A 13,236-nucleotide genomic window follows, 5' to 3' on the forward strand; every position below is an offset into this window, starting at 1 on the left:
CCTGGCACTGTAAGGCTGGTCAAAAGTCCTGGGGACTGGGAAGCTCATACCCCCAGGTAGAAACTTTTTGTTGTTGTTTAATTAAATGGTCATGTTATCAAACTGCATTCTAAATCACTGATATTTATATCCATTGCTTTGTGCCACTTTCAACTTTGGTCAGAGAAGCTTATTTTTTGCAGTGCACAGGGATTAATGCAGAGCCACAAGTGTTCAGCTTTGGACAGGTCATCTATACCAACTTTCCACCATCCAAGGCTCAGAGAACATCTTGGACACAGACCAACAGGTGATGGTAGGCAAACTGTGAAATGCTGATTCTGGTCACGACATGGCTATTATATACATTACCTTCAAACATGAGGTTACCTACTTACACAATATGGACCCAAGTCAAGCCAGGCAAATGCAGCAAAGATGAGGAAGGGGTTACTGGCAGCTGATAGCTGCTAAAGGAGGGACAACCATTCTCCTTTGGGGATGTGGCTACAGGTATGTTGCAGAAATGGGCTTATGAGGACCACTAATGAAGTAGGGATTATTAATAACAATTTAAGAAAACGAGGACAGGAAGTTGGGAGATGATGTGGGGAAAACAGTAGAAGTTGGAAGGAGGAAGGGAACAGTTATGATTATATGTATTACATAAATGTAATAAGATTTCAAAGAATAAAAATTACTAGGAATACTTGAGTCTGTAAGAACTTTTATAAAATCATGTTTTAACTTAAATAATGTTTCTGCACATAACAGTACCTAAAAACTACACACCTAGAAGCTGATACTCACATCGAGATTCCTGGTAAGTGTATGTCTTTGTTCCACCTCATTCTCCAACTTCTTCTTCAGGTGGGAGATCTCGTGCTCCAGTTTTTCTATCTGGGTACTCAGCCTTTGTTTGGTCTCTGTCTCAGATCGCTCTAGTATTCCCTGGGGTGAAAAGAAGTGAAGATGCTTATCAAATAAAGAAATAAAGTAAAACAAATAGGGGGCTGGAGAGATGGCTCAGAGGTTAAGAGCACTGACTGCTCTTCCAGAGGTCCTGAGTTCAATTCCCAGCAACCACATGGTGGCTTACAGCNTTGCCTCCCAGAGGTAGCTGAGTTCCTACTTTTGAAGACACCATACATTTTGGACAAAAAAACCCAGAGGACTCAAGATAACTACCTAAGGGGGCTGGAGAGATGGCTCAGAGGTTAAGAGCACTGACTGCTCTTCCACAGGTCCTGAGTTCAATTCCCAGCAACCACATGGTGGCTTACAGCCATTTATAATGAGACCTGGCGCCCCCTTCTGGCTTGCAGGCACACGTGGAAGAAATGCTATACACATAATATAATAAATAAATAAATAAATAAATAAATAAATAAATAAATGTAAAACAAACAACATTAGAGCATATACAGAATTATGAGATTATAGTTCATGTTGAAGTTAGAATTGAAAAGATTTCTTTGTAGATTTCCAAAGAAGTACTGTCAACTTTTCATATTAAAATACTCATTTATTTAATGGTGTGGGAGTAGAGGCAAGAAACACTACAGTAGTGATATATATAGTAAGTAGTTGTAAGGCTCTGACATGCCAATTACATTGTTTCAATCAATTCTCCTTCTGAATTTTCTTTAAAAAATTCCTTTTATCACACCTCCAATTTAAATGATCATAATAATGGATGGAAAAAAGAACCTAAATTTTCTATTTAGGAAATTTAAGAAAGTACAAAGAATACTACTACTTCAGGTGTTTTTCATTTGATTACCTGGATTGTTTGTAGATTAGTCAGCAATAAGTTCTGTCCTCTCTGTTCTGCTAATAAAGACTCTCTTTGCTGAGACAGACGGACTTCTGACAATTTAAGCATTTCCTTTTCCTTCTTCAAATTTTCTGCTCTTACCTTAAGATGAATACAAGAGAAAAAAATGTTGGGAAATATTGTATCAAATGTAATATACTTACAAAATTAAAATCAACTTTTCTTTACTATGTATTTCTTAATGTACTTTGGACTACATCTCTTGATCAAGGAAATATAATTTCCAGTTTCATGTATAGAATATAAGCAAAAATGATTGGGAATATCAACAAACCAAAGGAAAATGTTTATGACTTAACACTAATAGTAGCAATTACTTTGCTCTAACAAGTTATTCTTTAAAAATAGTATAATGCTAGCTGGAGACAGCTAAGTGGCTAAGAGCATTTGTTGCTCATCAAGATGGCTCAGCACCCACACCAACCGCTCACAGCCCTCTCTAACTCTAGCTGAGGGGATCCAACACCTCTGGTCTCCTCAATCACTTGCACATATCCACATACAGATAGATACACATCTACACATAATTTTAAAAAATAACAAAAATAAAATGATGCAAAACTCCACACCCAAAACACCAGAACAAATATTTATGTGTATAACTATGTCATTATCAAATTAACATAACTTAAGTTCTGTAATCCAAATTCATTTCCAAGGACTTCTTTCCTAGTAATAACTAATCTAGTCAGAATTCCTTCCTTCCTGAAAGAGTGCATTCTGTCTCAAGAGAGATGTAAGAGTGACTTGAAATTCAGTATTTTCAAAGTATTTGGACTTAGTCCTGAGTAATATTAACTGCCAATCATAAAACTTAAAACTATCAGTTTGAAAAAAAGTTCCTATTTCCTATCATGAAGTGGAGCAAGATCTTTTAAACTGCAATGTAGCATGCAAACTCAAACAGTGACTACAAGACCCACTAATTATTTCAAGAGGCAAATTACTTATTAGGTTCTTGAACACATTTCTCCTAACAGAGATGACAAATAGCACCTAGCTTATGTAGTAAAAATCAAAAACTAATGGTATATTACTTTTATCAAAGTCCAATTTTATATTTATCTGGGAGTACTACTTTTTTTAATGTTCAACTAAAATTTTATAAGAAGTGTTGTATAGATATAGATAGACTATTCGGAAAATGCAGTGCCATCAAATGTCACTAATAACACAAGCCAGTTAGGGATGGGTTCTAGTCTCACTTCTGCAACAGCAAGCTTCTCATTGGCTCCTCTCAAGTCTTGTGTCATTGTGTTGATGATCTGTTCCTGCTTCTGAGTTGTTGCAGTGAGTTTCTGATTTCTCTCCTGCAGAGATGTTATTTCTCGGCGATATCCTTCAACATTATCTTGCAGCATTTCATAACTGGTAATAAAGACAAATAATTCTTAGGTCTTTGAATTGTGTAATAACGTTGAACCTTCCATACTCCCCTCACTTAGAGGTTAAAATTGCAGTTATAAATAAGGCAGTATTTCATACTGAATAACTTATTAAAAGTCGTACTGAAAGCAATGTCAGTGTAATTTGAATACATAACCACAACGAAGGAAAAGCTCCAAAAATGACAGCCATTGTGGCACATACTCATAATACTAGCTAGCATTGGACTGCCTCAAGTTGAGACTAACCTGGCTACTGATTACAGGTTACCCGGGCTATACAGTGTGAGAGGCACACACTCACAATACCAGCACTGGGAGGCTAAGGCGGGACGACGATCAGCTTAAAGCCAGCAAGGTTCACTTACTGAATATTATGCTACCAAGGGCTATACAGTGAGATTCTGTCTCAAAAAGTTCACACTCTTCACCTCCCCCAGAAAGAGCTCCAGAAACAATATGAGGAGCGGAAACCAGCAGCACTCATTACATGAACCTCAACTTACTAAATTCACTCCTGGTCTTACCCAGGAGAATCTGCAGTCAATGCTAAGGAATGAAGTATGATATGACAGTATCTTAAACTGAGCCATGTTCCATAGAAAAGTAACACAATTGTACATTAATTCTGGAAACTGACTGATATGTATAATGAAATGTCTATTAATTCTCAAACAAAAGAAAATTTACCGTTTAGAAGCAAAATCTAGCTGAGTAGAGATTTTGGTGTTTTGGGAGCGCAGGTCTGTGACTTGCTCCTGAAGTTTTTCTAGCTGCTCATTCTGAAATTTTTCACTGTCTATTTTTTCTTTTTTATAGTTCTCAAAGATTTCCTGCAACTAAATATGGTAGATCATTAGGGGATGATATTATTTTCCTTAAAAACTCAGTATGAAACTAACCTTTGACCTTAACCAGGTATCGCAGCCCCTACCTGTTTCAGGGCAGCCCTGGCTTCTATGGCATCTGTGGATTCAATGACAGGTACTGGAGCTGGAGTAGAAACAGTCGGTGCTGTACTCGAACGTTTTGGAGTTGATAGAAGAGAAATATCATCTAAACTTGAAGCTTCAGAAAAATAGAAAAGACCAATAAAATGTTTAGCTTGCATTCATAATCAGTTTTAAGATTTATTTGCAAAAGCATCATTACTAAATCAAGAAGTGAAAACCAAATTATTACTGGAGTTTTCAGAGAATAACACTATTAAAAACTATTAAAGATTGATGGCTCAGTGGGAAAAGCTGCCTGATGACCTGTGTCTGATCCCTGGAACCCACACATTGTGAGGAGAAAACCAATTCCCACTAGTTATTTTGACCTCACACACACAGTAGCCTTTATGTGTGAGTGCATGTGCGCACGCCTGCGCACACCCACCACAGATCACTCCTGGTTTTGTATTTTTATTTAATTACAAATTAAAATAAAACAAGAAAAAAAAAAAACCTTGCAACTCACTAATTCTAGGAAGTATATTTTCAACAGTATTCGATTTCTTATTTCTTAGCAGTATGTCAAAATGACACTTAAAAATTGGTGACCTTATAATCAATCACACAAGTAGATGAAATCAATCTATTAGAATAGCTATTGTTTTTGTTACAGAACCTATTCACCAGTATATTTCTAAAATATTTTCTTGAAATAATAATAAAGCCTACCTTGTAATGGAATGGCCATTCCTGTTGTCTGTGACAATAAAATTCGATACATGTCACGCTGACGAACTATGGAATCAACAAGCTGCATTTGATGCTGTCGTGACTCACGGAGCTGTTCCAGTTCAGTGAGAGAGCTCTCAAGTTTGTGTTGAAGCTCAGCAATTCTGCAGAAAATGGTGAGTACAGTTTCTATTATATATCATCTAGATACTTTCTCCTTTCCCTTTTCTTCTACCGATAATCACTTTTCACAGTTCCTACTGTACAGGACCTATCCATCAACAGCATCTGAAAAAGCTTTGTCAATATTAAACCAACCTAAACTTCAATGTTCTTGCTTTTAAGTTCATTCGTCCTTAACACATTATATATCTTTGTAAAAGTTCAGTACGCTACTTGAGTAAAGCCCACATACCTTTTCCATGAAGACTTGTTTCTTAAAACTTACATGAAGTTTATCAAGTTACACATTACTATTGATAGGCTTTTACCTATTTTAGCACTAGTCACATTAAACTGAAGTCTACCTCCCTATTAAAAATAATTTCACAGTACTTAGCATTTTTTCCTAAGTCACTATATCCTCAGTATCCAATGAGTATTGCTCAGCACACTGATGTGCTTGCTGCTTACTTAGAGGAAGTTGTCTCTTGTTCTTCTCTTTCCCGTGTTTCCCCAAGTTCTCGAAGAGCAAATAACAGACGCTGGTTCTGCTGCTGAAGCTCTTCGATATTCCTATAAGATACTAAATGCTGCGATATTACTTCAGATGAACTACTTATGTCTGCAGAGCTGACTTCCTCGTCACGAATTACGTGATTGCCCCGTGCTTCTTCAAGTTCCATCAAGAGAACTCTAATCTACAAATGAAAATTTAATGTTATAAAATAGTTACTATTATAAGCTTAGGTTCGGAAACATCTAAAAGAAATGAAAAATTTCAAACGATAGCATTATTTATAAAAAGATTGAAGAAATTTTAAACAAAAAAGCAACTAATGCTAACATATATCTTTAAAAAAATCAAAATTTATCACTTTAGATTTTAAAAATCTAAGAAAATTTCAAATGAAAGTTATTTATAATATAAAGAAAACTTACTAAAAAGTAGAAAATTGTAATTCCAGAAACCTGGTTATTATTCTAAAACAATATTATGAGTAACTATTTTGTGTTTATTTTATAGGGTAGGGTAAAGAGAGCAGACAAGGTAATATGCATTTGACATCCCAGTACTCAGTACTTAGATGAGGAAGGATGGATGGTTAGAGTTCAAGGTCAACTTGAAGTATCAGCAAACAAACAAAACAGAATAATGAGTAATGCAGAATAATGTTTATTGTTTTGTTTTGGTTTTGAGACAAAGTTTCTCTGGATAACAGTTCTGGCTGTCCTGGAACTCATTTGTATACCAGGCTGGCCTGGAACTCACAGAGATCCATCTGCCTCTGTCTCAAGTGCTGGGATTAAAGGTATGTGCCACCACTGCCTGGCCCAATATAATTAAATTTAGCAAAACACACACTTACATGTTCAGATATGCACTGATACATGAGTGGCATGAAACAAGCAAGCACCAGTTTGCTAACGCAGCCTGGGAGGATGGGAGATGGAAAACAACAAAGGAAAATTCCTCCTATTTCAATAGTTTGTGGACTCATTGTAAATGTCACAATTTGAAAATTAATTGAACAGCTCTAAGACAACAATGACAACCTGCTAGAACACTCTGACTAATCGAGTAGAATACCTCACACCTTTCTCAGGTTTGTCTTAGATACTAGGACACAGCCTCAAGCACTACAGAGCAGTCAGTATTACAAAGAAACCTGGAAAACATACAAAATATTCTAACCTGTTGTGAAAGATCTTTGATTTGCACTTCCATTCTCTGATTGTCCCTTTCAAGTACTGATGAATGTTTGTTGGCTTTATCAGTTTCCTCCTGCAATCGCTGGATCTCCTTTAAAATGTAAAAATAAGTGGAAAGTCAGGATCACCTTCAAGGATGTGTGTGTGTGTGTGTGTGTGTGTGTGTAAGACCACCAAACGTTTTGTTCCCTTATCAAGTTTACTGTCAAGTAGAACGTTGCAAATACTATCACATTCAGTATACTACTAAATGACCCCCAAATCTCCATGACCAGAAGATCAACAGTAGTAATCATGGTTAGACTGATCAACTTGAAAATGTCAAAATTAAATATGCTGGGCAAGACACAGAAGACCTGGTTAAAAGCATCAGCAGCACATTTACAAAGAAATAACAACTACACAGTGGCCACGGGGACGGTGCACAGGGCTCTGCGGTTGCACATTGCAGCATCAGAGGTTTAGAAGCCACGAGAACAAAACCAGATGGATTTAAATATCTGTTGTATCTCCATATTTAGGCTCATATAGTTATTTTCACATAATTTAAAATATAATCCTGGTGGTCCATGCATCTTTAAGAAGTTATGAATAAGTTAATTGCAAGAGGAAAAGAGTGTGACTAAAAAAGGACACAAACACTCATGAAAGACAGCATTCCTAAACCTACCAAGTCCAAAACAAGAGGCATACAGTGCACCGTAGACGCAGTTAGGTTACAATTAGAATCTCACAAAAAAAAAAAAAAAAAAAAAAACACTGAAGATTTACACTAGAGAACACATGATACATTTGGACAGAACATTCCAGTTATGAAAATATACAGAAATGACCTTTAAGCCCTTCTGTTATTATTATGAAAGTGAAGAAACAAATTGTTTTCTAAGGGGAAAGCTGCTATTCTAATTGGTAAGTCTTTCTGCCCTTTAATTACCCCCACTTCAGACGCCAGAAAAACTTAAAGATCTAATTGGTCCTAAGAGACCTCTTTGAAAACAGCACTAGCAAGTAATTTGTCAGACTGCCAATAGTCCCTTAGGACTTCATGAGCTATGTCTGCATTTTACTGGTTTCTAAATTATAACAGAAGAAAAGATTTAACTCTGAATTAAGCGTACAATTTACTCCTATTTTCCAAGAAGAAAATAAATTAATAATAGCAGAATAAATTCATATATCTACATTTTCTCGATAAAGTTCTTGCACAAATCTTAAAGACTTCTCTCTGTAATAAGTATTTAGAGTATAAACTAGCTTCAATCATTAAGTAAAACATAACCTTCAATAGCAAAGAGTATTCATGAACTTCTAGGAACTCTTAACATGGCAAAGGAACTATTATAAAATAATGCACAGTAAGATAGGCTAAATTTTGAAAAGGATATAAAAAAATCTGTGCCCTAATGTCAAACATAATAGCCATTTCTGGACAGGCTATCAAAACCATCTAAGAAAAAATGGTTACGTTAAATTTGCAAAGTTCTATTGCTCTATTAAAACATTTGAAGAGCAGTCCATGAAGGTTTACCTCTCAACTGCCTTAAAATATGCAGAAGACTCTTACAATTGAGCTGAGTGAAAGGGAAACTGTCACGGTGGGGGTGTAATGCAAAGCTTCAAGCTTTTCGGGCACAAAGACCTCTAGGAAAAACTACGCAGTAAAAGATGTTCTGTTAGCATAGCTGTGCATAGCTCAAGTTCAGAAATGGAACCAACCTTCATAGCTTGTTCAAGCTTTGCAGATAAACTTGCCACAGCTTTTTGCGCACGCTCATACTCTTCACGCTGGCGTTTCAAAATCGGTGCTTTGGCTTCCACTTCTTTTACTATCTCATCTAGGTACTTATTGATTCTTTTATTTTCTAGTTTCTCCAAAAGCAACTGATCCTGAGTTTCCACATAAGCATTGTATAACTGGAAGCAGAACAGGTGGTCATTTCACTTGGCTGAAGGGTCACAACAGCAGTATAGTATAAAGTCTACGGAGGCCCACAGCAAACATCCCTCACCGGTTACAAAACACAAGTATTTGTTCCATGCCACATACAAAGAACTAAACATAGTTTAAAAATTCATTTGTTTAGACTTATTTCTTACTTTTCATTATATGTATATGCGTGTATGGGGGGCAAGGAGAGGTATGTGCCTACGGGTGAAGGGGTGTGAGGAGGTCAGAAGATGGTAGGGCCCCTGGAACTGGGGAAGGCTGCTGTGAACTGACTGACATGGGTACTGGGAATTGAACTCGGGTCTTCTGCAACAGTAGTAGGCACTTTTAACGACTGAGGCACCTCTTTAGCCCCGATATCCCCGTTTATTTTTGAAACATTATTGTATGCGTGTGCGTGATGCATCTATGTGTGCAGATGCATGCTATAGTATATGTGGAGTCGAACGACAACTTTGTGAGCTACTTCTCTCACCACAGATTTTGAGGACAGAAGCAAGTTTCTGTTCTTTTATCATATAACTGACCAAAGAATTCCTCTTAAGAAACATCCGCTTGCTGATATCTGTGAGTTCAAGGCCCACTGACAAGCACCATAGCCACACAAAGAAACTCTTGTCTCAAAAACAAAAACAAAACAAAACCAACCAACCAAACAAACAAACAAACAAACAAAAGACCTATTAGTCACCAGATAAAATTTAAGAATAAAGTGGGGTGAGTGAGCTAAGCACCAGAGACACCTGAGCACTTCTGTAATAATGAAACAATCTACTACCGTTCTTACCTCAGTTAATTTCATACCAGGTTTTACAATTTTAGCTACAGCTGCTGCAGTGGGAGACATGGCTGCCAGCTCTTCTTCAGACAATATAGCCCCTGTGCAAACAGAGAAAACTTTTTCCCTTTTTGAAAAATAAAACTCACTAATGAATATTTAAAGTGAAGGATAAATGACATTAAATATAACACAAATATGAAGACCACATGATTATAATTAACTGTTGTAGGAATCAGATGTGATCAAATGGCACTTTTATCTGATTATGCTGAAGACATATAGTGTTATTTTTCAAATAATCACTTAAGTTTCCTATATTTCAGCATGAAAAAGAAATGCTGTCATTTTAATTTAAGCTGCCATGTTCAGATAGGTTCTAGCAGCTCAAGGAATTAACCAGTATGTGTTAGTCATACCTTTACGTTTGGTGGCAGAAAGCAGGTCATTTGCATTCTCTAACTCCTTTTCCAATTTCCCTATTTTCTCAAGCATTTCTTTTTCCATTTGATCTTTAGATTCTTCAGCTTGTAGAAGATGCTCTTGTATTGTTTTGTTGGCTAAACACATTTTTAAAAAGAGAGAATACTGAAATACATCATTAAAAATCTTGCAGTTTATTAACCATAACATAGTATGAATCATTCCCTCTGGAGACAACATTAAATTATAAAGAAACCACACTTGATGGGTATTATCCATTGGAAGTCCTAGATCTCCTTATCAGCCTTGAAATGCTTTAATCTGACAGGTCTGGTCTCTTTTCAACACCTCTTACCAATGAAAACACAAGAGACTATGAAAATGAAAGGCAGAAAAGGGGGTACTAGACACATCTTTGGAAACAATTTTGGCCTTTAGTTTAAAACATAAGAAATGAGTAGAAATGATAACTAATGATAAAGCCAAAGACAAAGATCATAAACACTGTCAGCTTTCCATTTCCCTGAATTCCATATTATAGATTTAACTGTGGCTTAAAAATAACCAGAAAAAAAAAAAAAACCCGTACCTGTACTGAATATGTAGACTATTTTGTCACCATCTGGTAAACAATAACTACTTACATTGTATTAGGTATTGTGATGTGTGTAGATTACAAGCAAGTACTATAATACCACTTTAAATAAGAGAACTGAATATCCTTAAGTATCCTGGATGGGTCCTAGCACCAATTCTTGAGATACAAGTTTATATACATGTGGTTAAAATTATCTTTCATTGGGAGTTTTCTTCAGGTTTGACATAATTTAACTGTGAAACTTTATAGTTTTTGCTAGTTTGAAATTTTAATAAGGAATCTATGAATCTAAATGCTTACCACCTACATAAAGGTGCACGTAATTTGAATGGGCAATCACTTAAGATTATCTGAGGTTTATCATTTGGTGAACTAGAATCTCTAAGAGCACATAAGAATTTATATCCACTATGGGGTCTCTCTGTCTCTGTCTCTCTCTCTCTCTCACACACACAGAGCGAAGGGAAGAAAACCCTCAAGGTTTAATAACTGACAACTTGAAAAGGAAGGCAAATTTACAGAGTAAGAAGAGTACCCAAACTGTTCTAAGATGAAAGAGGAAAACAAGCCACCATCTTATCATCTCTATTTTAAAATATACTATTTACTTTAAAATAAATTTTCTGAACCTACGTTTTTTATTCCATACCAAATTTTGTCCCTAATAATGCCGTACTTTTAAATTAAACCAGCTAAATAGAAATATACTTTTTATCTGCAAATGAAATCATCTTATCATAGCCTAAATCGTACCTTCTCCGGCTTCTTTCAGAAGTTTGTGCAGCTCATCCACGGCCCGAGTCAGCTCAGTGCTCTTTGCCTCTGAGTCATCGGCAGCACTCTAGAAGTTAATCATAAAGTCACTACCAGCCAAGTATCAACATCAGAATGCTGATGTGTATGGTGGAGTACTTACCTTGTACAGATTAGAGAGCTTTATGTGAGCATTTAATTCATTGTGGAATTTCTCCTCCATACTGGCCTGCTGTTCTTTGGCCTAAAAATAAAATAAAATAAAATAAAAACTCAAACGTATCAAATCTGCACATTAGAAGGTACAGTTTTAACTATTTAGATATTTATGAAACATCAAGATAGAAAGTCCATTTTGTAAAGATAACAACTGAAACAGATTTCTGATAGTAAGCATTTGAAGACATTCTGGTTGTTTTAAGGTTCCTGGAGGAAGATGAAACCATGCCATTAGTGGTAGTCACGGTAGATAATCTTATTACTCAGGAACTGAGGAGGATTATGAATTTGAAGTCACCTTGAACTATAGATGGGGGTCCAGATTATCCTGGAAAACATAGTAAGATCTTATCCAAAAATATTCGACAATATTTTATCAAATATCACCAGCATACATGTTTTAATATTTTTGTAAATGAAACTTATTACAGGGATTGGCACGTAGCTCCATTGGCAGTGTCCAAGAATCCAGGAATAATCTACCAGAAAGATCGGGTGAATCCCGACTAGAGTGCTGATTCCCAGCACAGTATAAAAGCAGATGCGACAGGAGTGCACCTGTAATCCAAAAACTAAAGCCAGGTGGTGCGAGCCTTTAATTCCAGTATTTGGGAGGCAAAGGTGGAGAGGTCTCTGAGAGTTCAAGGACAGCCTGGTCTACAGGGCAAATTCCAGGACAGGCTCCGAAGAAACTCTGTCTCCAAAAACCAAAACAAAGCCCAAGACGCTCCTGGGTTACATAGCAAGACATAATAAAGGCCAGCCTATGCTTCATGGTGACTCTGAAATCAAACTAAACCAAACCACAACAAAATAAAAAATCAAAACAGAAAGTATTTTCAAGCTGTCGCACGTACCTCTTTTAATTTTGTCAACAAATCCTCCACATGTTTTTGAAGATGTTCATTTGATGTTTTTAAGCCATTCATCTGTTCTTCCAGTCTCAAAACCTAAAAACAGATGGGGGAAGGTGTCATAACAACTAAGATCAATTTAATATGAAATCTGCACTATCAAAAGCAAAATAACCCCCCCCAAAAGGTAATTTATAAGTATGCATGACTAAGAAAGTAAGATCTAATATCTGTCATCCGCCCACAATGTGGTGAAATTCCTGTAGTACACACTCCAGTCTCCATGGTGTTCCTGCTCAAGCCCATCGGCCAAGCAACCATAAACTTCATGAGCCCAAGTGCAAGCTGAAGTCTACCTACAAGTCTCTAAAAGAGCACCGAGGGGCCAGGGAAAGGCCTTGAGTAGATCATCCTGCCCTTCGACCCTTTGCTATTTTACAAAAAAGGACAACACTCTAGCTTCACACAGGAAACACCACTGAGTGCACTTCATCCCCAGGAGAAAGATCATCTCTAGTTCAGACAGTGGATATAACTAAAAACTGATTACTTTTGAAGAAATCCTCTGAAAAGATTCTCATAAAAGTACAAGTTTCAGATAATTTTAAGATCAGGCTACTGGATTTAGTGAAAGACGCCAATATGACCCATCAACTCATGATGGCAGTCAGTCCTTTCATGATGACCTGGACACTGTATCTCTTGGCAACCATCCAGCAAAAGACTCTTGAACCTTGTTGGCGATTCACACCAAACTCTAACCACCTACACTATGGAAACTGCAGGTCTTCTCTCCAGAGTTCTGGAACTGTATACCCACTCTATGCCCTCAATGGAAATCTCACGAGGAAGTGATGCTCCCCAGAAGTAACAACATGTTTGGCTTCAGTGATTATGCAACAAGACTTCTTTGCCACAAATTTGTT

General features: G+C 36.7%; 1 protein-coding gene across 1 annotated transcript in view; it reads right to left on the bottom strand.

The window, feature by feature from the left end:
- Tpr (translocated promoter region, nuclear basket protein) overlaps window positions 1–13,236 on the bottom strand; it is a 59,427-nt gene that overhangs the window by 35,920 nt on the left and 10,271 nt on the right. Inside the window, exons 8-21 of the mRNA XM_050162926.1 lie at window positions 12,314–12,406; window positions 11,401–11,481; window positions 11,238–11,325; window positions 9,883–10,023; window positions 9,473–9,564; window positions 8,454–8,651; window positions 6,721–6,828; window positions 5,499–5,725; window positions 4,866–5,029; window positions 4,136–4,269; window positions 3,892–4,040; window positions 3,022–3,184; window positions 1,763–1,897; window positions 790–930 (exon numbers count right to left, since the gene is read on the bottom strand). Coding sequence (XP_050018883.1) covers window positions 790–930; window positions 1,763–1,897; window positions 3,022–3,184; window positions 3,892–4,040; window positions 4,136–4,269; window positions 4,866–5,029; window positions 5,499–5,725; window positions 6,721–6,828; window positions 8,454–8,651; window positions 9,473–9,564; window positions 9,883–10,023; window positions 11,238–11,325; window positions 11,401–11,481; window positions 12,314–12,406 — 1,914 coding nt within the window. The remainder of the gene's footprint in view (window positions 1–789; window positions 931–1,762; window positions 1,898–3,021; window positions 3,185–3,891; window positions 4,041–4,135; window positions 4,270–4,865; window positions 5,030–5,498; window positions 5,726–6,720; window positions 6,829–8,453; window positions 8,652–9,472; window positions 9,565–9,882; window positions 10,024–11,237; window positions 11,326–11,400; window positions 11,482–12,313; window positions 12,407–13,236) is intronic.

Source organism: Alexandromys fortis, unplaced genomic scaffold (assembly GCF_014885135.2).
Source record: "Alexandromys fortis isolate MF-2015 unplaced genomic scaffold, M_Fortis_MF-2015_v1.1 scaffold_126, whole genome shotgun sequence".
Taxonomy (NCBI): Eukaryota; Metazoa; Chordata; class Mammalia; order Rodentia; family Cricetidae; genus Alexandromys; species Alexandromys fortis.